Source organism: Lynx canadensis, chromosome C2 (assembly GCF_007474595.2).
Source record: "Lynx canadensis isolate LIC74 chromosome C2, mLynCan4.pri.v2, whole genome shotgun sequence".
NCBI lineage: Eukaryota > Metazoa > Chordata > Mammalia > Carnivora > Felidae > Lynx > Lynx canadensis.
The window spans coordinates 51,163,199-51,184,754 of NC_044311.2; the positions used below are offsets into that span (position 1 = coordinate 51,163,199).

The 21,556-nt window shown below is 37.3% G+C and overlaps 1 protein-coding gene across 4 annotated transcripts; it reads right to left on the reverse strand.

Annotated features, from left to right (window-relative positions):
* Window positions 1-5,754: 5,754 nt before the first annotated feature.
* Window positions 5,755-18,730, reverse strand: CCNL1 (cyclin L1). Of its 4 annotated transcripts, XM_030328531.2 has the most exons (11): window positions 18,053-18,420; window positions 17,680-17,754; window positions 17,128-17,237; window positions 11,407-11,527; window positions 10,253-10,317; window positions 8,426-8,525; window positions 8,217-8,321; window positions 7,980-8,121; window positions 7,633-7,744; window positions 7,414-7,512; window positions 5,755-6,703 (listed from the first exon to the last, which is right to left on the reverse strand). In XM_030328531.2, exons 1-11 carry the CDS (start codon window positions 18,353-18,355, stop codon window positions 6,355-6,357), a joined length of 1,581 nt encoding a protein of 526 aa, XP_030184391.1. In that variant the 5' UTR covers window positions 18,356-18,420; the 3' UTR covers window positions 5,755-6,354. The 4 variants fall into 4 exon arrangements, 3 of the variants coding, with proteins under 3 accessions (XP_030184391.1, XP_030184393.1, XP_030184392.1); XM_030328533.2 differs by lacking the exons at window positions 5,755-6,703; window positions 7,414-7,512; window positions 7,633-7,744; window positions 7,980-8,121; window positions 8,217-8,321 and adding an exon at window positions 10,000-10,013 and having other exon boundaries at window positions 8,447-8,525; window positions 18,053-18,730; XR_003971602.2 differs by lacking the exons at window positions 5,755-6,703; window positions 7,414-7,512; window positions 7,633-7,744; window positions 7,980-8,121; window positions 8,217-8,321 and having other exon boundaries at window positions 8,447-8,525; window positions 10,198-10,317; window positions 18,053-18,724.
* Window positions 18,731-21,556: the final 2,826 nt, after the last annotated feature.

Consider the following 21,556-nt stretch of genomic DNA (forward strand, 5'->3'; position numbering starts at 1 on the left):
AGGGAGAATCCAAGGATTCTTCCCTAGAACCTTCAAAGGGAGCACAGCCCTGCCAACACCTTGATATCTAGCCTTCAGAATTGTGAGAATAAATTTAAGTCAGCAAGTATGTGGTAATATTGGTTATAGCGATCCTAGGAAATTAATAGTCACCTGCTTAACACGGTGGCTCTCTGGTGGCATCCACAAGCCTCTGATGATACTGATATAATGAGAGTAGCATCTGTTGAACATTCACTACAAGCCTCCTGTGCTAAATGCATTATACACACACACACACACACACACACACACACACACACATTATTTATTTTAATCCTCATAACATCTGAATACAGCAGACTCAATAACTAACTCTTCAAATGGGAAATGGAAGTTTGGAGATGTTGAGTAGTGTGTGCAAAATTAGATAGATAAAAAGTGGAGGAGCTAAACACTGACCCCCAGCAGTGTGACTCCGTAAGTATGCTGCTCCCCGTGCCAGCTTCTCTGGCCGGAGCAACAGGCCTGGTGTCCCCCCAGCACACGCTCCAGCGAACACCTCGCACACTGCCTCCATGTTACATTGCCTTTCCGTCTTGGCCCTTCAGGCCCTTCCTGTTCTAGGCCAGCCCACGTTCCCTATTCTCGATGAAAACTTTCCAAGGCCCTCTGGGCCACAGTGGTCCCTTTTCCTTTTTTAAACACAGCACTTACTGTACTGCAGGCTTGGCCCTAAACTGTACTGGAGATTACTTTGGATGTGATTTGGCTTTTAAAAACATCGCCTCCCAACTGGAAAGCAAGCACCCCGCAAGCAGCTATTCTGTGAAGATATTGGCCACATATGTAGCCATCAAGACTTTCTCTACCTTTTATTTCTCTAAGTAGAAACCTATCATGGTAGCCCTCATCAGGTTAAATGTAATTACAGCAGACACTTAACATTTGCAATTTCACTATTTTCAAGTAAGTTAAAAGTTCATTTGCTAACTCTTAACTTCCCTCATGTGTAAAATATAGTCTGATAGGACTAACCAGTTTCAACGTGACATCATTGTACATTGTTAGTCAATGTTGCAGTAATAGTTAAATTAATAAAACTTGGTTTGAAAAGGGCCAAGAAAATAATACATTTTGAGCAGAAAATTAGTTTTGTAATTTAGGGTGGAATATTTAACCTCATGGTGGCTTAGACTTATGCTGTACCTCATACTCTGTATGAAGATCTGATGTGTTATATACTCTGTATAAAAACAGGAAGAGTCCATGTGTGAATTTTTTCACAAGTGCTTCAGCTATGCAAAAGCTCCTCCAATGAGGAATTCCAGTTTGGAAAGGTTAACCATGGTTATCAGTGGTTGACCAGTAAAGAGATGCCGGGCATGGTAAATAATATGATTTTCAGTTGACATAGTATCCTATACATACTATGCCACATTCACAGATGTGGGATTTATATAGGTCTTGGATTATTCTCTGAGATGTTAGGGGTCTACTGCAAAGACCAGGCAGGTATATCAGGGAGCAAAAAGAGCAGGATTCAAGAAAAATACCATGGTCAGCACACTGATAAATGCAAAACAAGACCTGCCTTCATTGTTGTGAATAGGGAATGGAAGGAACTGGAATGCACTAGAATGTGTACACCCCAACCGGAGGGCTACTTGGTGCCAGTCAGTTGCTGCCAGGGATTGTAGATCTCATGTATTTTAACTTTTTTAAAAGAAGCTGGAAGTTTAGGATTTTATGTGAATATTTCCAATAAAAACTGTACCAGTTAGTTCATTTAAAACTAACATTGCACAAACCAGATACATGTGCAAGCTAGGATTTGGCCATGACCTACCAGTTTGCTACCCCAGGCCATTGTTTATAGGTCTCTGTCCCCTTTCAACTGTGAGCTCCAGGAACCTAGAACCTTGTGAAAAGAATACATACATTCACAGAGGGGCAACTGGATAAAGAGCACATGCTCATGCTTGAAAGATGAAAGCTTAAAATGTCAGAGAATTAGCATCAATTGAAATTCATTCATTTCTCAGTATTTGTTGCATGCCCTATTATGGGTCAGGCACTGTTGTAGGATTAGGTGAGGAATATACAATAATGAATAAACCACACTCTTCTGCTTTCTTGAAGCTTATATTCTTATGAGTAAAAGTGATAAAATCGGGTAATTTCAGATAGTGGTTATTATGAAAAAAATTAGTGCTAAGGAATAGAACATGATGAATAGAACATGTCTGGGGAGCTTACTTTAGGGTGTGAATGCACCCCCGGTGGAGAGAATGGCACCTGAATGATGAAGCCTATCAAATAAGATTTGGGAGAGCCTCCGAAGCAAGAAAGGACGGCAAGGGCAAAAGACTCAGGAATAGATATGTGCACATTTGAGGAAGAGAAAGGTTGGTTGAGGGAAGAGGCTGGCAAGGACTGGATTACATACAGCCAGAGTCAGGGGTTTGTATTTTATTCAGAGTGAAATGTGAAACCATTGGAAGCTTTATGTATTAGAAGAACATGTGATTAACGTTTTAAATAGATCATTAGCTACTGTTTGAGAGATTGTAGCAAAGGCATACATAGAAACACTACAACCACATGTGGTTGAGGTGATGGCTGATGTAGGGGAAAGGAATTGGATGACATATAAAAGCAGACAGGATAGCAATTTGCTCTGTTCCTGAACTTAGGTTAGAATTAAACTAAGCAGAGGCAGCAAAACCAGAGAACACTTGGAATCAAAGGGCCCAGTGTTTTCATGAAAATCTTGTTCAGAATCAGATTTCATTTCATGAAGTATTCTGAAACAGCTGTATTTTGAACGGTGTTCATAGGAAATGTAGAATTCAAACTCTTCTAAATAGTTGGATGCTAATACTAATTTTGAATTGCACAGCTAAAAATAGAACTTGCTTAACAAAATGCTGTGAGGTAAGGGCAAGGGCCAAATAACTTGCCAAATCCCCTTGGTAGAGGAATATCTTGAATTCAGACATGACCTACAAGTCCATGTTTCTTTCATTCGAGAAATGGGACAAATGGCTACAAAGTCAGCCACACACAGCTACTCTAGGGAACATGAGGGGATCAGGGCCCATACAATGAATACTGCTCCCCTTCCAGTTTTCCCCGTGGGGGAAGGGAGTTTTCCTTATCAAACCTCATGAACACTCTCTAGTTAAACTAGGCTCCCAGTATGCCTGTGATTTTAACATGAATCTTGGAAAACTCTGGTCTTTAAGAAAAAAGAACTTCACAGTTATCTGTTACAGCCCATGTTAAGAAATGGCTCTTAGTACCGTGAATATTATTATGAAATTATCTTGTTTTTGGAAACTTTCATGAGAGCTACCTTTAAGTTTTTAAATATGGCTTTGAATGCAGGTTATGGGCATTAATAATGCTGTTAATAACTGATGCTAATAATAACTGACAATATTTAAAGCTATAAAGCAAAGTTAGAACCGCAGTTAAAAGGTAATCTTTTTGATGATCACTATTTCAAAATGGAAAGGTGATGAAGAATTTCACTGGTCTTCCTTTAGGGTTAAGATACAGTCGTAAAGGACAAACATTAACATTCCATAACATGAAAGGACTTGTATTAAGAATCAGGATCATTAGGAAAAATAGTTAACAACTTGTCTGCATTAAGACTTAGGGCTGTGGTGGGAAAAACAAGATAATGAGAGAACGTATACACAGGAAATACAAAAAGCTGTCAAAGGTACAAGCACTAATGGATTAAGAATTGGCAACTGAAAGGAATACCTAGTGGATGAGGCAGCCGTCTAGTAACGGTTTAGAATAGCACATAATCTGGGTCCCCAGACTTCCAAATTTCACACTATGTAAAAAAAAAAAAAAGAAAGAAAAGTTATCAAATCTGAATCTGGCCAAGTCTTGAGATCTACAAGGTTTACAATACAGGAGACAGAAAAATACATCCAGTGATTTCAGAGGGTTACAATGAGCAAACCCAGAATATGAAAATTTCCTTAAGACAAATGACCCAATTTTTTTAAATTGCAAGGGAAAAAGGATGGGAGTCTGTGATTAAAACATAAAATAGATGAACCTTGCATGAATATCCCAGTTATAAAAACAAATCCTTAGAGATAGTAAGGAAAATCTGGATACTGACTGGGTAAACAAGGCATTGTTAATTTTTTAAGTATAAAAAAGTATTTTGGTGATGTTCAAGTCCTTACCTTTTTTAGTCTGAAATGGTTGAGGATGAAATCAGTTGTCTGGTATTTTCTTACAAATAATAAGGGTGGGAAATAGAATGGTGAATTGGTAGGTATGAACAAGATAGGCTGGCCATGAATTGATCATTATTTCTGGAGCTGAGAGATAGGTATTTTACTACATCTATTTGAATTTTCCCTTAATAAAAGTTCAAAAACTGGTACATTTAAAAAAAAAAAAAAGTTTTTAAATTCAGGCAGAGCAGCATAAAATGGTCAACTCCTTGACAAAAACCCAGAAAACTGACTTAGTAGTAGCACAAAGCAAAAATTAGGATGCATGGAAACAGACACCCTCACAAAGCCACCTCTAACATACAGCTCTCAGCCCACATGCAGGTGTTCTCTTTATCTTCCATCTTCACAAACCTCACCCGTGGTGGTCTTTCCAAACAAGGGTAAGGTAGGTAAAAATTTAAAAACTTGTAAAAATTCAAGATTAATTTTTTAAACAGGGCCTTTACGGACTTTTGTCTCTGCCTTTCTTCAGTGCGTGTCTTGTAAAGAAAATAAATGGGTTTCCTGTTTGGATGTAGTTTAGGCTTGTAAGTTATTTAGCTCAGCAGTATGTATTACAAAATCAAATATAGAAAGAACGCTCATTAGTTCTTACAAATATATCTGATATAAGTAGCACACCCAACATTTTAAAATCCAAATGAGTCTTCTCTTTTGCAGTGTAGTTGCCTTGTTTGGCTTTCTACTTTTTTCAGCCCTATTGCTCACCAGTGGTGAATGTTTGTCTTTGGAATCATCTTGAGAAGCTGTTTTTTTTTTTTTTTAAACATCCTTAGTGGCAGTAAATCTTCATATCTTTGTGGGTATATTTGATTTTTTGAAACAAAAAAATTATTTAGAGCCAGGTCTAGTGGCCACATAATCAAGTGTTAAAAAAAATTAATGGAAAACTTAATAACTATAAAATAATGAAATCCTATATGGCCTTCTAAAATTTCTAAATTCACTTCCAAATTATTGGTAAAATAACTGTCAATATGCATATTAAAAATGTATTCATTTGGATATAGGACTTCTGACTTTTTCAACAAAACTTGATTTACTTTATGGTCAGATTTTACTTTTTTCAGCTAGCCAAGTCCAGGGGACCTCATTTTATTATTCAGTCCTCCTAGCCTAGATAAATCTTCACTGTCTAAATTAAAGAAAACCTTTAATGTTTAACAGTTGGGTCTGATATACCATTATGTTAAAAGTTTTGACTTTGTTCTAGAGGACAGCTCACTTAAATGGTACCAGAAGCTTAAAGCAAATTTTAAGTACTATATATGTGCAAATAGGTTTCAACTTGAAGACTGGTTTAATGCTACAATATAACACTTAATATTACATTGTTGCACAACTCCCATTGGTTTTTTTCCAAATATAAAGGCAAAGACTTTTAGAATAGCTCTCAATGCAGGTAAGAACTGCATTTAAGAATCTTGAACTATATATGTAGCTGATGGAGAAAAGGTTTTGTCAGAAAATCAGTACAGGCACTTTACTATTAAAATTTTTCTGTTTAATAATTTATTTAAATAAGATATTTGAAGCAGTTTAGAAAAACAAGATTTGTATTTTATTTCCTTGTAAAAATCTTTACACATGCAGACAAACCAGTGTTAAGAAAGTATTCACCATCATTTAAACAAATAACCACTTAAATAGAACAGTGTCTGCAATTTTTATCTGTATAAAAATAAGATACATTTTTACAGAACTCACCTCCAGTTCGTATAGCAATAAACAATACACAACTATAAGTACAATTGAACCTGACCATGGTTTTCAATTAGATACTGCTAGGGCATTTTAATGTGAAAAAAAAAAACAAAACAAAACAAAAACAAAACAAAAAAACTAAAAACAACCAAAAAAACCCCCCAAACAAAAAAGAACCCACAAAAACTTAAAAACAAAAAAACAAAAAACCCCAAAACAAAAAAAAAAAAAACATAGTTTCTTTCCAAAAGAAAATGTCCTCAGTGTTTCTAGAGACCTAGAGGGCTTTAAGAAATCAAATCCTAATCAATTTCCTTTTAATGTTTTGATTATGAGTCCATACATCACACTGTAGATAGGCAAAACCAGGAACTGATGCAGGCTCAAAGGAAGAAAGTCAGCGCCTGTGCCTGCCATGTCCTGAGCGACTGCCACCATGGTGCTTGCCTTTATGGGACCTCTCAAAGGAGCGAGATCTTTCACGCCTGTCCCTATGATGTCCCCTTTCATGCCTGTGTTTCTTGGCAGCATCTGAGTGATCCCGAGACTTGCTCTGAGATCGAGAACGAGACTTTTTCCTTTTATGACCATGTCTATTTGAACTTTTTAAATCCTCTCTTGTATGCTTGGCCTTAAGGTGAGGAGAACCATGATTATGATGTCGTCTTGGACTTTCACTGTGGCTGCGGGACCTGCTTCTTGATCTTGAGCTGTATGTTCCAGATCGGCTCCGCCTATTATTATAACTTAGACAATAAAAATTTGAGGTTTACATTCAGTTTCTGCTGGGAACAGATTATTTTGGTGGTGCTTTTAACAGGTTCAAAAAACAATATTGACCTGTAGCAGTACAGGCCGGACAGAAAACTTTCACTAAATTTACCCACCTCTCACCAGCTCCCGCTAGCCTGTATTACACAAATCTTAAATGTACCACATGTCTACATTCCAAAGAGAAAATTAGTAATTTTTACAAAGTGTCCTAGATAGCTATGCTTTTTATTGAGTATCTCACACATGTTCAAAAGAGGCACTGAACAGACACAAGCAGCTAGCATTTTAATTACAAAGCCAGGGAAGATTCTTTGGCTCTGGTCAATCTGATTACTGGTTAATTAACAATAAAATATTAATATTCTCGAATTAAACTTAAACAAAAAGACTGTTTTCACATTATAAACAGGATATTATAGCCTTCCATAGCACTTTGTGGCCAGCCCCTACACTTCTTCAAAAATGGGTAAAACCAGAAAAGAATGTTAAGTTACACTACCACAAAACGAAAAAGCCACGTATAGGCAGGGCAAATTTCCAAACTCACTTCTCATAATTTAGCTCATGTTAAAAAGACTAAATCTAGCCTAACTGTGAAAACATCCAACTATGTTCAATTTTCTTAAAACTCAGGAACGTTACTCCAAATAAGACAGCTTTCTCTATGAGAATATTTACTTACTGTCTTCTTGGAGTATGTGATCTAGAACGTGATCGTGTTCTTGACCTTGATCGACTTGCACTCCTGCTGTTTCTACTTCTCTTGCTGTCTTTTCTTACACTTAAAAAACAAACAAAAAAAAACACCCACACCATTATTTCAGATATATGTTCAGTGTGTTAGAAATTAAACACATAAAAGAGTCCTTAGACTAGTTTTCTAACTCAAATATACTCTCACCCATTATAAGGGCTTTTGGAAGCCTGTTGTCTGTCCTCAGGTTCTTTCTTGACTGTCTTCACATTAACAGAGATTGGGGACTTCTCTTCAGCTTTCACTTCTCTTGGTGATGCTTAAAAACAACACAAAGACATGTTATCTATTGGATTTAATAGAGGGCCAAAAAGTTGTTTCTAAATGAAACTCAAGAGCACCATGCTTTCAAGTATTTGTCTATCATAAGAGAAAACAGTAACAGCTTCTTGCTTGCTAACATCATTGTTTCTATGCCACCGTTATAAGCTAAAGCTTTGTAATAACTGCACATCTTCAGTGCCCAAATCATTTCAATTCTGAATATATCTTACATGGTTTAGAGGCTGGGGAAAATCCACCAAGGGTTGAAAGGGCTGGAGTTCCATCGGGATTTAATCCCTTTGCTTTTAATTTGGCTTCTTGTAAGGCTACTTTTCTTTTCTCTACTTCTTTTTCCAACAATTCATAGTTTGGCTGGTGGAAGAAAATGAAGTTAGTAGTTCTCCCTTATACTAGTTTAGACTCTAAACACTTAAAAAGTATTAACACAAACATAAGTAAACAGCTACCTTTTTTCTTGTATAAAGCCTAAGCGTTTCTATGCAAATTTCCTGGATTTCCTCTTCTGTAGTACCAAAAAGAAGAAACCAATGGGGACGAGTTGGTAATGGAATCTAAACCATAAAAACAGAATGGTTTAGGACAAATTTCAGGTTTTATTAGAACTGCTAACTCTTGTGATGTATCCTATAGCAGACTACAGGCTATATATACCTACCTGAAGAGCTCTAGCTGCAAGGTAGATGCAAGCACATGCTATAGTCTCTGGTTGGAACCGAACAAATACATTGGTTCGAAGACTGTCATTCATATAATTCCTGAAAAATATTTCAACCATAAGCTTTGTACATAAACGAACCAGTCCTTCCGAGGCTTACATAAAATTGGAGACTCAATCTACTTTATTCTTTTTTCTTCTCTTATTTATATTCATATCCTCATATTCTAGCATACAACAACTCTTAACTCAAAAATCAGTAACAGATAAGAATTTAACACTGGAACCATTCTTCAGCTTTCCTAGATGTGACTAAAGTCCTTTAAAATAATTCCATATCATCCCAAATAGTACTTCTGTAGTTTTTATTTCTATGAAAAGCAATGCTTTGAAAGTCAATTTTCACATATCTAATTTCAGAAATGATAAACCACTCCAACAGTACTTCAAGCCATTAATTATTGACCATCTCTCCTTTATCCACAATGAAAAGCAGTGTCAACCAAGTTCTTTCAAAAACTCAAAATACTGTAACAGGGGTAAAAAGGCATTTTCAGTAAGCACTCACCAAATTGTATTAAGAAAACTAAGCTACTTCAGAAAATCTAGGTAGGGAAGTGAAGAGCAGTCAATATACAGAATAGCCTTGTTTACATACCTTTTTTGTGACTAAGTACAAACAAAAGCAATAAACTACTTCAGTTAATAAAGTGCTGGACTTTTTTATTAGTGAACCCTCCCCACAATATCCCTAAAGTATTAAAGAAATTTCACAAATTGTTTAAAAGGTTAAACTATTTCTTAAAAATCCTTATCCATGAAAACTGCTTAAATGTTCTATAGAGCATATATTAAAAATGTCATGCATTTTATAAAAGCAATTAGACTTATCTAATATTACTGATATTTACTGAGTCCTAAAGAAGCATGGCAGTCATTAAGTCCAGAACATGAAAATTACTTAAGTCCTGCACATCATCAACAGTCTTGAGAAAGTAGTTGTAGCTGGACCAAATTCCTTGTTTCACCTTAAAATAAACTAGCCCTCCAAGTCAAACATCTTCATGTCAAAAGTCCAAGTTCTACAGTACTTATGGCAATATTAACATCTCTTTTAAAAATGTAATTCTTTTAGTATTGCCTCAACAGTCCAGCAGCTATAATTCATCCAGAATGGGAATGGTGCCCATTTTAAGCTGCAAGTTGTACTTTCCCCTTCGGTAGACACCATGCTATACATACTAAAAATAGAAATCTAAGTCAAACTCCTAACAAAAAAAAAATCATTTAATTCATAATGGCTGGACAACAAATCTATCAAAAATGAACTATTCATTTTGATAGTTACAGGTATACATTATATACACAGGCATGTTGAATAGTTACTTCTAGAAGCAAATATACAAATCCTTTTGACACCCCGACAGAACTAGAAGATGCTGCCAGATGGATATGGACCACTTCAGTGAATCTCGGATGAGAGCTTGCACTGGATTGGCTGGAGAGCAGGGCAGCCAATCAGGCCATCCTGAGGTCATGGGCTGAAGTGCAGAGGGCAGAGTTCTATGACTTACCATCATGGACTACCCTTTAATTAAAGAGTAGAAAAAAGAACAAAGTTAAATTGAGTTCTCCATTGAAAGCAATTAGTCAAGCCAAGAAAACAGGAAGCAGAAATAAGCATTATTTACCTTTTGGTTAAAAAACAAAAAAAACAAAAAGCACCAAAACAAACTCCTCTCATTATTTTGGAAAGGGAAAATGAAACTTACTTTATTTCTGCTTCTGTTTTCCTGGCTAGGAAAGAAATGTAAAAAAGCAACTTACCAGGCAGTTTGAACCAGGGTTTGATTACGTTCACATTCTAAGACTTGTAAATACATAACAATGATCTGAGGGACAAGGGAAAAAAACTCAATTTAGCAAACCAGTGGTTCTTTCAGAATACAGAGTTCAATGAATATAAGTAATTGAAATGTTAGGTGCAAGTTTTATCTCTTCTACAACTGCATAGATAATACAGACCAACCTATAACACATAGGCAGTCGGTGTGGGTTATTTATGCCACTAGATTCCATAAAAATTAGAAGTATGATCCAAAATTGCACAGGAAAAATGAGCGAAATCAATTAAAAAAAAATACCTAATTTCTCCATGAACACCTTACTATGTGACAGGCACTGTGGTATGAGGTTATTTCACTTAATTTCCCAGGGTACAATTCTACATGTCCAAAAATCCTACAGACTGTATGTTTTTAATGCTACACAATGCATATGATCATATTATGTAATACAGTGGATATTACAATTAAGTAATCAAACAGTATTTCTACAGTGAAGCTTATTACACTAAAGTGTGATAAATAAAAACAACATTATCAACAGTTTCACTACAGTTCAGGTCAAATCTTCCTGGACCTTTATTATCAATCATTCTAATTTTACAATCTTGAAGATGTAGCATCCGAGGAACAGGGACATTTGCCAAAGTCCAAGAGCTAATGGCAAAGACAAACTTCTCTCACAGAAAGTCCTATCCCCAGAGCACCCATATGGTAACCAATGGGCTATTATGATGATCATATGTAAGCTAAGAGATACTGAAGAAATAAATATTCAGACAGCGAGCAGCCACTATGCTTTGAACATTTTACTGTGTGACAGCATTCCAGGTACTTTTGCACATGTATATTACTTCCTCTTTGGAATAAGGTTATTTCACAATCTGTTTTCTGGCTAGGGAAACTGGGTTAACCACAGAGGCAAAAACAACTTATCTATGCCCACACGATGAAGGGTGGAGATCTGAACCCAAGTCTTTTTGACTCCTACTTTCTGATAAATTTCAATAACCTGAAGGATGCTTTTTAAAAACCAAGGTTAACTCTCAAAAATAACCATAATATAAATTCACGTAAGATGCAGTTTTAGAAAGACCCTAATACTTACGAATGTAATCTCTGCACTCTACAACTCACCTTATGGGGATGCTTGACATGAACACAAAATCCCAATTCCTTTAGCACCCTTCTCTCTGCCTTGATAACTTGATTTTTGGTGTTAATGTAGTTCTGATCAAGGATCAGGGGGCTTGGAGTCCTATAGTTTGTAAGAAATAAAATCAAAACTGTTTTGCACATCCAAAAAATTGTATTTGTGGCATCTCCATTTTCCCTTCCAACCAACTATTGGCAACAGAAACCAGCTTTTTAAACTCCTGCAAACAAGTTAAAGCATTAATCTTGTGCTGTCCAAGTTATGCTAATTAAACATACACTTTCTAAACTAGGTTTCTATAGGAACTAACTCAACCCTGTAGTGAAAAATTCATTCTAATACTTACATGTATCCTTTGTTGTTTTTTTCATGATTATCTTTTAGGTGTATATGTATACATAGAGTTAAATGGTTGATTTATCATCACAAACCTCATTAGTCTCCACAGATTTTTTCCAGTGACAAAACTAATGTGTTACTGAAAGTATTTACTATAAAGACTTCATAAGATTATAATGATTTAATTCATTTTCTAAACTATCAACTCTTGGCTAATTTATGGCCAAAGTATAAAGCGGGGAAAAAAATGGTAGGTAGCTAATTCAGATTCCCCTAAATGGACAATTTGCCTAAACAAATTTATTCTAAGAATCCGTCTCTGTTAAAGAAAATCTGAAAACTAAAATTTCAGCTCAATTACATAAATAGAAGATTCAAAACTAGAAGCGATCAATAAAAAACAGGCTTAAATTTGGTCTGAGTTGTAGTTACCAGGCAATACTCTTTAGAATGCAATTTAAAAGAGAAGGGAAGACCATGATGAGGGAATCAGAACACTCAAGGTCTCTGTGCCAGACTAAATTTTGATAGCTTCAAAGGTTATAATGCAGAAAGCTATGTATCAGTGGTTCAATGCTTAGGAAATAGCATTTTCAATTAAAAGACTGTCTGATTTAAGTCTTAAATTCGAAACTGGTTTCTTACGGAGAACTTGTGGACTTCCATTTCCCATTGTCCTTCGTTTGACGTTTTTAGAGCCAATAAGAAATACATTTTCATTAAGACGTGATTATATGGTGTATATATAGGGAGAGAACATTTAAAAATGTTTCCCCATACTGAATTCATTTCAGCCAAAAGATTCAAAGTTTTTGCTCTGGCAGAACACATCTGGTTTTAAAAAAAGGTCATTCTGAATATTACCACTCACAACTCATTTTATCATGTACGCCAAATCCAGAAATATGTAAGATTGTATTTTAAATACATCCACTTGAATATTAGGAAACAATCTGAAATGAGCTACACTGACTACTCTGCAGTGACATATTATCTAAACATCTTTTCATTTTCCTTCCTTTGTCCCATCTAAAATTACAGCAACAAGAATGCTTATTAGACTATTTCAAATTATTTGATAGTGTATGATTTTTATCAAAATACACTAAACAAAAAAGTTGGCAAATCTGACAAGATGGAAACTAGCTTACTTAAATTAACAATGCTGAAAATGGCCTTCACTCCGTTCGATTCCTATTATAGCTATGAGAAGTGTGAGGAATGAGGCCACCAACTGGACAGGGGACAGACTTCTAATATAAAAATATAACAATGAATCTACTTTATCAGGACAGTAGGCTACAAGTTAAATACTCTTTGGGGGAAAAAATTAACTTCAGAGCAATCAAAGTACACATGAAAATATAACCCCAAAATCTTAAGGTTTGTAATTTTTCAGGTTTTATCATTATTACAAGAAGTTTGGAGAAAAGTCAAATCCACACCTCCCGACTCTCATAACCAGTTATCTGATGGCCCTCCTTCAACAGGTATCAGGACGTAGAATATCCCCAGTTTTATAGTGGCCTGCCACTAACTCTTTACTCCCTGCAATTCAGACTGTAAACTGCACCATTAAAATCCTAAAAATAAATTTATGAAAGTAGTTTTGTCTCATTTCCCCCTATTTTATGTTGATCAAACTAATCTATACCTCTTACTAAGCTTGCTTTAACAGTTGCCTTCAAATTGTGTTAAAACTCACTTTTCCTGCAATTAACCAACTACACACTTGTCTCAATAATGGCTATTATCTGATCCCCAAATCAGGCTTATTCATTAATTGAATTAAATGAGTTAATTCATTAAATGAATTGTTACTTTCCATCTATTCTGCCACAATCTTTACTTTCCTTTTTATGTATGTCAAAGTCCCAACACCAAAACCAATTAAGGAAACCAAACCCATTATTTAGTGTAATTCAACTATATACTCAAATTCTTGCTTAGGCCTTCTACTAGTGGTTTTGGAAGGTAACTTTGTAGATATATAATCTGACACTTTCATTTTGTTAAAAACTGGTTTTAAATCAAGAAAGGCTCAATGAGCATGTAATTTAACTACTGTAAAAGGATTATTTTGTATCAGAATTTGTATCAGAAATAGAAAAATGTTTCCATAAGTCAGCAATAAGAAAAGATTAAAGGAAACTGTCTAAGCAGGTGTTTCCTTACTTACAGTAACAATTTATCAATTAGTACTGTCTATGGCAGCAAGCACATAAAGTTGAATTGAAGCTTGCTAGAATTTCTTCATCTTCAATTAAGTAAACTTTCCTTTCCAGTAAGTTTCAGGAGGTGACATTCTAAATCTCTTTAAAAAAAAAAATTACCTATTCAGAGAAAAAATAATTTTCATCATCAACAAACTAAACTCTACCTCCCCTGCTTTTTTATCAGATTTTTAAAATTAAATTTACATGGAAAGAACAATTTTCAAATTTTAGTCTTAATAGGAAATCTTGGGCTTTGGTCACTGGAAGTTTATTTCGTCTCTTAGAATAACAATTTTTCCTTTAGCATGATTTAGTTGAAATACGACTTAACAAAAAAAAAGAAAAAAATTCAAACAGGATATCCAAACATGGTTAGTCTCACTTATGTGGTACAAGAACCTAGAAAATTTGGACTTAGTTCTTCGAGAGACTACACTAAAATGAGATTTAGTTTTGAGGAGCCAGACTGTTGTTCAATATACAGAAAGTTGTAACGCCTACTCCAAGGGAATATTCCTCCTCTAGCAGTGTTTAAGCCAACTGAAGGCCACTACCTTTACAACCACCGAAATAAACTTAGGGAGGTTGGACTAAATGAGAAGACCACTTAAGACTTCTAGTTCTTGTCTATGATCTATATACCTGCTGAAAATACCACACCATATTCACCAATGAATGGTTGCCATCAGTCTGAATATTTGTCTTTAGGCAAGCATTCAGGTATACATGTGGGCTCCTTAAAATTACAGAAAATGCTTAATTGTCTGGAAATATGCTGCATCTCAAAAACAAATTAAAATCGGAAACTAATGAAATGAAAAAGCAATTTTCTCTTTCAATTCAGCCATTTATTCTGACCTTAGAAGGCAATTATGAAACTACAGAAAAATTGAAGGGGGGAGGGAGAAATAATCCAGGACAGGGCTTGGGCACTGATACTTTCTAAAAGCTCCTCTGGTGATTCTTATGTGTAACCAGGACTGAAAAACAATGACCTAAAGGCTACAAAAATGATGCATCCTCTGTCATTACCAAGATCAGACTACAACTTAAAGCTATGCATAAACCAGATTAAAACAGCATCATTAAACTGATATACTATTTATCTAACTAAAATGGAATACCAACAATACTTTCTAATGGCACTACTCTAGATAAAAACACACCAAGCTATAGTTTCTAATAACTTGGACAGCAAAGACAAAAGCTTATAACAAGAAACAGGAGTTTTTCTAAATGGTTCACCAGTGGCCAACCTGTTAGTCCCCGATTCCAGTGACCTATTCTCAGAGCACTGGCTTCTCCTTGGGGATTTTCGATACTTCACTCACTGTTGCCATGACGACAGCTTCATCTCTATGTACCACTCCACATCACCCAGGCTTTGGTAAATGTAGCTGGTCGCTGTATAGTCGGTTGCAAGGGAAAAAAGAGTTGAAGTTAATAACATATACAAGTTACGTGTCTGAGTAAACTTGTAATATGCATAGAAACACTTTTACATCCTGCTTTAAAAAAAAGGCTTCCATGCAATTAACAACTCCTTTTAAATTTCATGCTATAATCAGACTTGTAAGATTGAGACAAAGTCAATTTCTCTGTAATAATGACCAAAAACACACTATTACATCAGGCGCAACAGTCAGGTGAGATGTTTTAAATTCCAAAGTTTGTAGTTAAGAAGACCTACTCTGACCTCAAGGAAGAATACTCTAAGTCTCATAGAAAAAGTTCAAAGTAGATAATCATTGTTAAGTTACAATACAACAGTTGGCTCAATGGTTCAAAGAATACAGACCGAAAACTCCTTTAGGCAAACACTGAATCCTCGGATTAAAAGCCTTTTAATTACTGTCAATTTGTTTTAAACACCCTGAAGAATCCACTAAATATCTAAAAACAAATTTTAGCTCAGACCACACTAAATACCAATTTGAAATCTTCCCAATTTCCAGGGATTCCTCACCAAGAAGCTAAAGGATAGTTTAAAATAAAATATTAGTCTGTCCCTGGACGTGGTTAGGGTAAATGAGAAAAGATGGAGGAAAAAAAAACGAAAGAAAACTGAAAAAATGCTGTGGAAACTATCTGGGTAGCAATGGCTCAGACTTTCTAACTAAAGGTTACTTTACTATGTCTCTGGATAGTTCCATTACTGACAACTTATAGATTCAGCCAATAAAGCCCACACATGTAGGATACTAATTTGGCACTGACACCCAACCCCAACAACTTAAAATCCTTTTAAAACTTCCTTTCAAACTCAGTACAAGTTTATCTAACATCACCACAATTTCTTAAGAAGTGAACACAGAACTAATCTATGCCAAGTGTATCCTTCTGCAGGATGTACTAGAAGTCCCCTCTAGATGCAGGAAGCCTGCAACTAAAACTTTTTGCACTGCCTCTCATGAACCCATAGGTCCACACAAAGTGTTGTCACGTAGCCACAAAATCTCCAAGACACTATTTGGTTTCTATTTTCTTCTTACAAGATCAAATAAAAACGGTCCTTATCTAAATGTAACCCAATAGTTATTTCTCTACCCCACTCACTGATACTGTATCTGACCAAAACAAAATACCTGTGTAATCCCTTTGACTTCAAACTTCAACCTTTATCCTGCAGTCCTTTCAGATCCGGTATTATGCGATATATCGTAGTTCAATGTTGAGAAGTATTCTAACAAAAGCCAACCTCAATTGATAAAGAATTAACTGGGACTTCGCGTAGAAAAACATGATCTACACAAAACTTTGCCACAATATTAACTTGAACTGCAGTGTTTACACTTCCAACCTTCAGTCTTCCAAGAGGGGAGGGAGGAAAATAACTTACAGAATACACTCACACTTGAGCCAAACGTATTCCCTTTCTTGTTTAATCTTAAACCACAGGACTGGCTTCACAGCACTGTTAGGATTGTCCATAAATGCAACTGCCTCTACAAACTTTAGATAGCTGGTTAATTGTGTTTTTTTTTTTTTCAAATTAAGTATTAGTTAGTTCCTATGTGAATTTTAACACCTAAATTAAAGCCGGTTTTCCTTTGCATCAGTTTTGAGAAGAAAGAATGTTTTGAGTTGATGATTGGTGCACAATGCAGTAGCAGCAAGAAACACTGTGTTCAGTAATGCCAATCTTACCTTTTTCCTCTTAACTGGCGTAGGTGGTGAAATACATTAATCACATCTCTTATTCTTCTAGGTGCTTCTTCAATTTTTGATGCAAGATTAATACAAGCCATGGCAACAATCTGAAAGAACCCACAATCCAATAAAAAAATTGTTAGACTACAACACTATCAAATAGGAAAGCCTCTTTCAAAGTCTAAACAACTTATTCTGATGGGAGAATTTCAGGACACAACTGGGACTTTTGGTGAAATAGAGTACGACGCACATTTCTACTCCCCATAGGCATACCAGATACGCTGCTACTATGCTTTTTTTTTTTATGCTTAACTAATCTTAATAGAATTTGATTGAAAATTGTGATTTTTGATGACAGCACATGGGCTCAAGAGAAGCTTTATAGTTTTAAAACACATTCCAAAAGTCTACTTCTCGTGGGTGAGAACTAGGTACAAAGGCCTAAACTAACCACTCCCTTTTTAGAAAAGCTGGGTGGAGACACTACCCCCTCCTCCTCGTTTCCGGATGAAGAAATCCCTTTTCACCCGCCCCCGCAGCGCTTACCTCGAAACTGTGTTTGACGAAAGACTTGGAGTAGAAAAAACGATGAAACAACACCTGCCCCGTTGCCATCGCCACCTGCAGACAAGAGAGAAGAACGGAAGCGCAGGGGTCAGGCGGGCCCGCACCAGGCGCCGCCGCCATTTTGTGCCGCCGCTCTCTCCCCCTCCCCCTCCCGCCGCGAACTGTTCGCTGCCGGGTATTCCTTTCGCCTCGGCGCCCTCCCACCCTCGACACGCCCGGGATCCGGCTGGGACCTGTGGCTGGAGAGCCCGAGGAGGCATCCCCACCCTGCCGAGACACACTGGTACCGGGATGCGGCGGAAGGGACAGCGGGGAGAAGCGCGCTGGGCCGGCCCGGGGCCGAAGCACTGACCTGCGGCAACCGGAGGAGAATGCCGGCGGCTTGGATGAGCTCGCAGCCCAGGATGCGCAAGTCGGTCTCGCTGGGCAGGTCCAGCCCGTCCTGCATAGACGGGGTAGGGGAGAGCCGCTCCTCCGGAATCAGCGAGTGGTCGATGGTGAGCGAAACTTCCGAGTACAGGCGGTCGCCGATCAGGATCCCTCCCGTCGTAGTCGTCGTCGTGGTCGTCGTCCCGGAGCTAGAGCCGCCCGCACTCGGGGCGGCCGACGAGGCGGCGGCGGCAGCGGTCGCGGTCGGGTGAGGCCCGGACGCCATAGTCTCAGCGAGCCGCACGCACGCCCAACGCAGCCGGAACCCGGAGCGAGACTAACCAGCGTCCTCGGCGCGACGGATATTCCCGTGACCGCCTGATTCTGGGCCGCTTCACGCAGCGTGCGCTTCCGCCCTGACGTCACCACGCCCGGCTGGTGCGCGCCAACTAGTCCCTTCAGGCCTCGCCTAGGCCTGCGCCGCCCGCGAGCAGAGGCCGGAGTGAGGAGTGCCGCCTTTGTCACCTGATGACCTCTCTGCTGGGGCCACGGAGTGGTCCAGGAGGTTGTCTGTTTAGCTAAAAACAGGTCTCAGTCGCCGCGTTTTTAATATTATTAGCCACGAGAATAATAAGGGAGCTTTATCCCCAAGTTAGAGTTGGCAGAATTTTGCTATAATCTCTGCGCGATTTTGGTAATTTGTCAAGGACCTGCGTCTCTCTGCTTCTGTCTCGCCCTCCTAACTTTTAGCATTTGCGCGGCGCAGAGTCAGCGTGTACAAGAGGAGTTTAGGGCCGACCTTTGCCCTCATTGGCGGGTTGGAGTGGTTACTGTGATGTGGTGTGCAGACTAATTTGTGATTTAAAGTGATCCGCGAGGAATGTGGAGAGGACTGCCGTACAGTATTTTTAGAAAACACTAATGTGAACTACATTGGTGCCCCGAAAAAGCTCTACGATGAGCATGTAATTCCCCCTGGTATTCAAGTAAGACTAAGGCTTCGTAACGACGAGAGCGGCTGCTTTCGCCTGTTAGCTTCTGAAACTCTGGCCTGAGCCAGTGACAGGGCCCCCGTAATCTGGAAAATCCCTAGTTTCCAAAAATAGGGCGAGAACTTTACAGAGATAATTTGATTATGTCCAGGGGTCAATGTATCCATGTTGGTTACTACAATTAGGCAGAATGGAAGAAACAAATCTCATTTGTGTTTCTTTCTTCTGGGATTTTAGCTAGCGATTCCTGAAATTTCCTCATGTTTGAAGTAAAAACAGTGATACTGATAGGAACAGGTAGAGTCTGGAGTTGGGAGTAAATGAGTAGATCTTGGTTTATTCCAACTATCTTTTTATCCCACACTTGAACCTCTGATACGTTAGGCTAGAGATGAGAAATCCCATTATCTTTCTATTCATAGCTCGGGTTTAAGGCTTACTCTGTTAAATTGTGAAAAGTGCATTGAAACTTGGATCTTTAGAACAAAGGAAGTTTGAATACATTTCAGTATTTGTCAGTGATGTCATTAAAGCAAAACATATTCAGAAACCTCATCTTTAAAAAAGCATTACATCGATTTTATTTGGTAAATCCTTACATGAATAGTTCTGAACCCTGGCTGTGAATTAGAATCTTCTGAGTTTTGAAAACATATTGATGCTTGAGCCTTACCTTCAGTCTTGCCAACCTTATAGAGGTTGATGTAATTAATTTAGGGTGGGCTCGGCCAGTGTGTGGATTTTGCCTATCCTCCAATGTTCAGCCAGGGCTAAGAAATACTACTCCAATGGAGTGTAATTCAGGTTCTGGCTAAAGCACTTAAACTCTCTGATTTTAACTTTTTTTTTTTTTTTTTTTTTTTTAGTGTTTATTTATTTTTGAGAGAGAGATAGCTGGAGAGGAGCAGATAAAAAGGGGACAATCCAGAGTGGGTTCCATGCTGACAGCAGCAAGCCTGATATGGGGCTTGAACTCACGAATCATGTGACTTGAGCCAAAGTCAGAAGCTTAACTGAGGAGCCACCCAGGCACCCCTCCTTGACCTTTCTGACTAGTCTGCTTCCAGGGAAACTTCCCTAGCCAATATTCAGAAGTCATTTAAAAATAATATTAATAAACTTTGAAATCTTTAAAAACTATTTAATGGTATGCTGTTTTTCTGGTTCTGATAACCTACTATGGTTATGTAAGATAGTGTTTTGGAAGTTTGGATCAATGATACATGGAACTCTGCTGTTTTTGCAACTTTTTGTGAGTTTTCAATTATTTCAAACTAAAAAAAAAGGCTAATTGGTAACATGATTCATTGAAACATAAAGTTTCAGTGAAATCACCACCTGTATTTATAATGACTTGAGAGTAATATAATTTATTTTTAAGATATTTCTTAATGGAAATTTATTCCTCTTTAGAGGGTCTTCCACCATACCTCTTCAATATGCTGCCAATAAACTGACTTGTTGATGTCTTGATATATTTTATAATATGTTTTTACTCTCTAGATCCATGATTTTTAAAAACTCACAAGCGTAGGAGGGAGTTATGGGAGGAGATGGGGTTCCTTTTCTATTCCTGATATCTTATCCCAGTAGACCTCTCTGCTCCCCACCTCCTACCTGTGTCTGACATTCATTTCCAGAAGAGCAGAGACACCCAGATCATTCCAGACTTGGGCCTATTTCCCACTTCCTCGGACTGTGCCCCCAAATTATGTCCAATAGAGAGGAGTATTTTCACTGTTCATCCCTTTAGCATCAAAAAAGGTGGTAGAAGAGGTGGGCCAACATTTTATTTGCTTAGCATTAATTCATCAAACTGATGTTATTTTTAATTTTAATTTTTTTTTAAATCCATGACTAATCCATAGGATGGAAAGCAATAGGTCTAGTGGTTCTGCTCCACAAGGTTGTCTAAGGATAGGGGTTAAAAAAAATTATGATTATCCTTTTCAGGGTCAAATTCTAGATAAATCATAGTTTAGAAAATTGTTATGTTATTTCTAAATTATTTTGAAGAAAGTTTGTTTTTCCATATACCTACTTCCAAAACATAAACATTAAATTGTAGAAAGACTAAGACCTATTCAGAGTTATAAAGGTTCTAGACCTGGGACTAGTAAAGCATATGTTTTAATTGTATGAAAGCATTAGTAGAAGTGCATTGAGGCAAGTGAGAGAGTTCCATTAGGAAGGTACATGATTGAGTTTTTTTGTCATGCAAAAGAAAAATGGAATGGTGTATCTGTAATTTTGTATATTCTTTCAATAAACAGAGGTCCTGCTAGTAGACCTGGAGTTCACCATGTGTAAAAAAATCCGTGATAAAGTTGCAGTTTTTATTGTTTTAAGCCTTGCAGCCTTCGTATGATGGCTCAAGAGACCATCATGAGTGGCCTTCCTATAACTACTGAAGAATCATATTCTTGATGCTTTGATCAGTTCTCATTCCATTAAACACTGTAACCTTTCTGGGGAACATGTTTTTCATATTATTT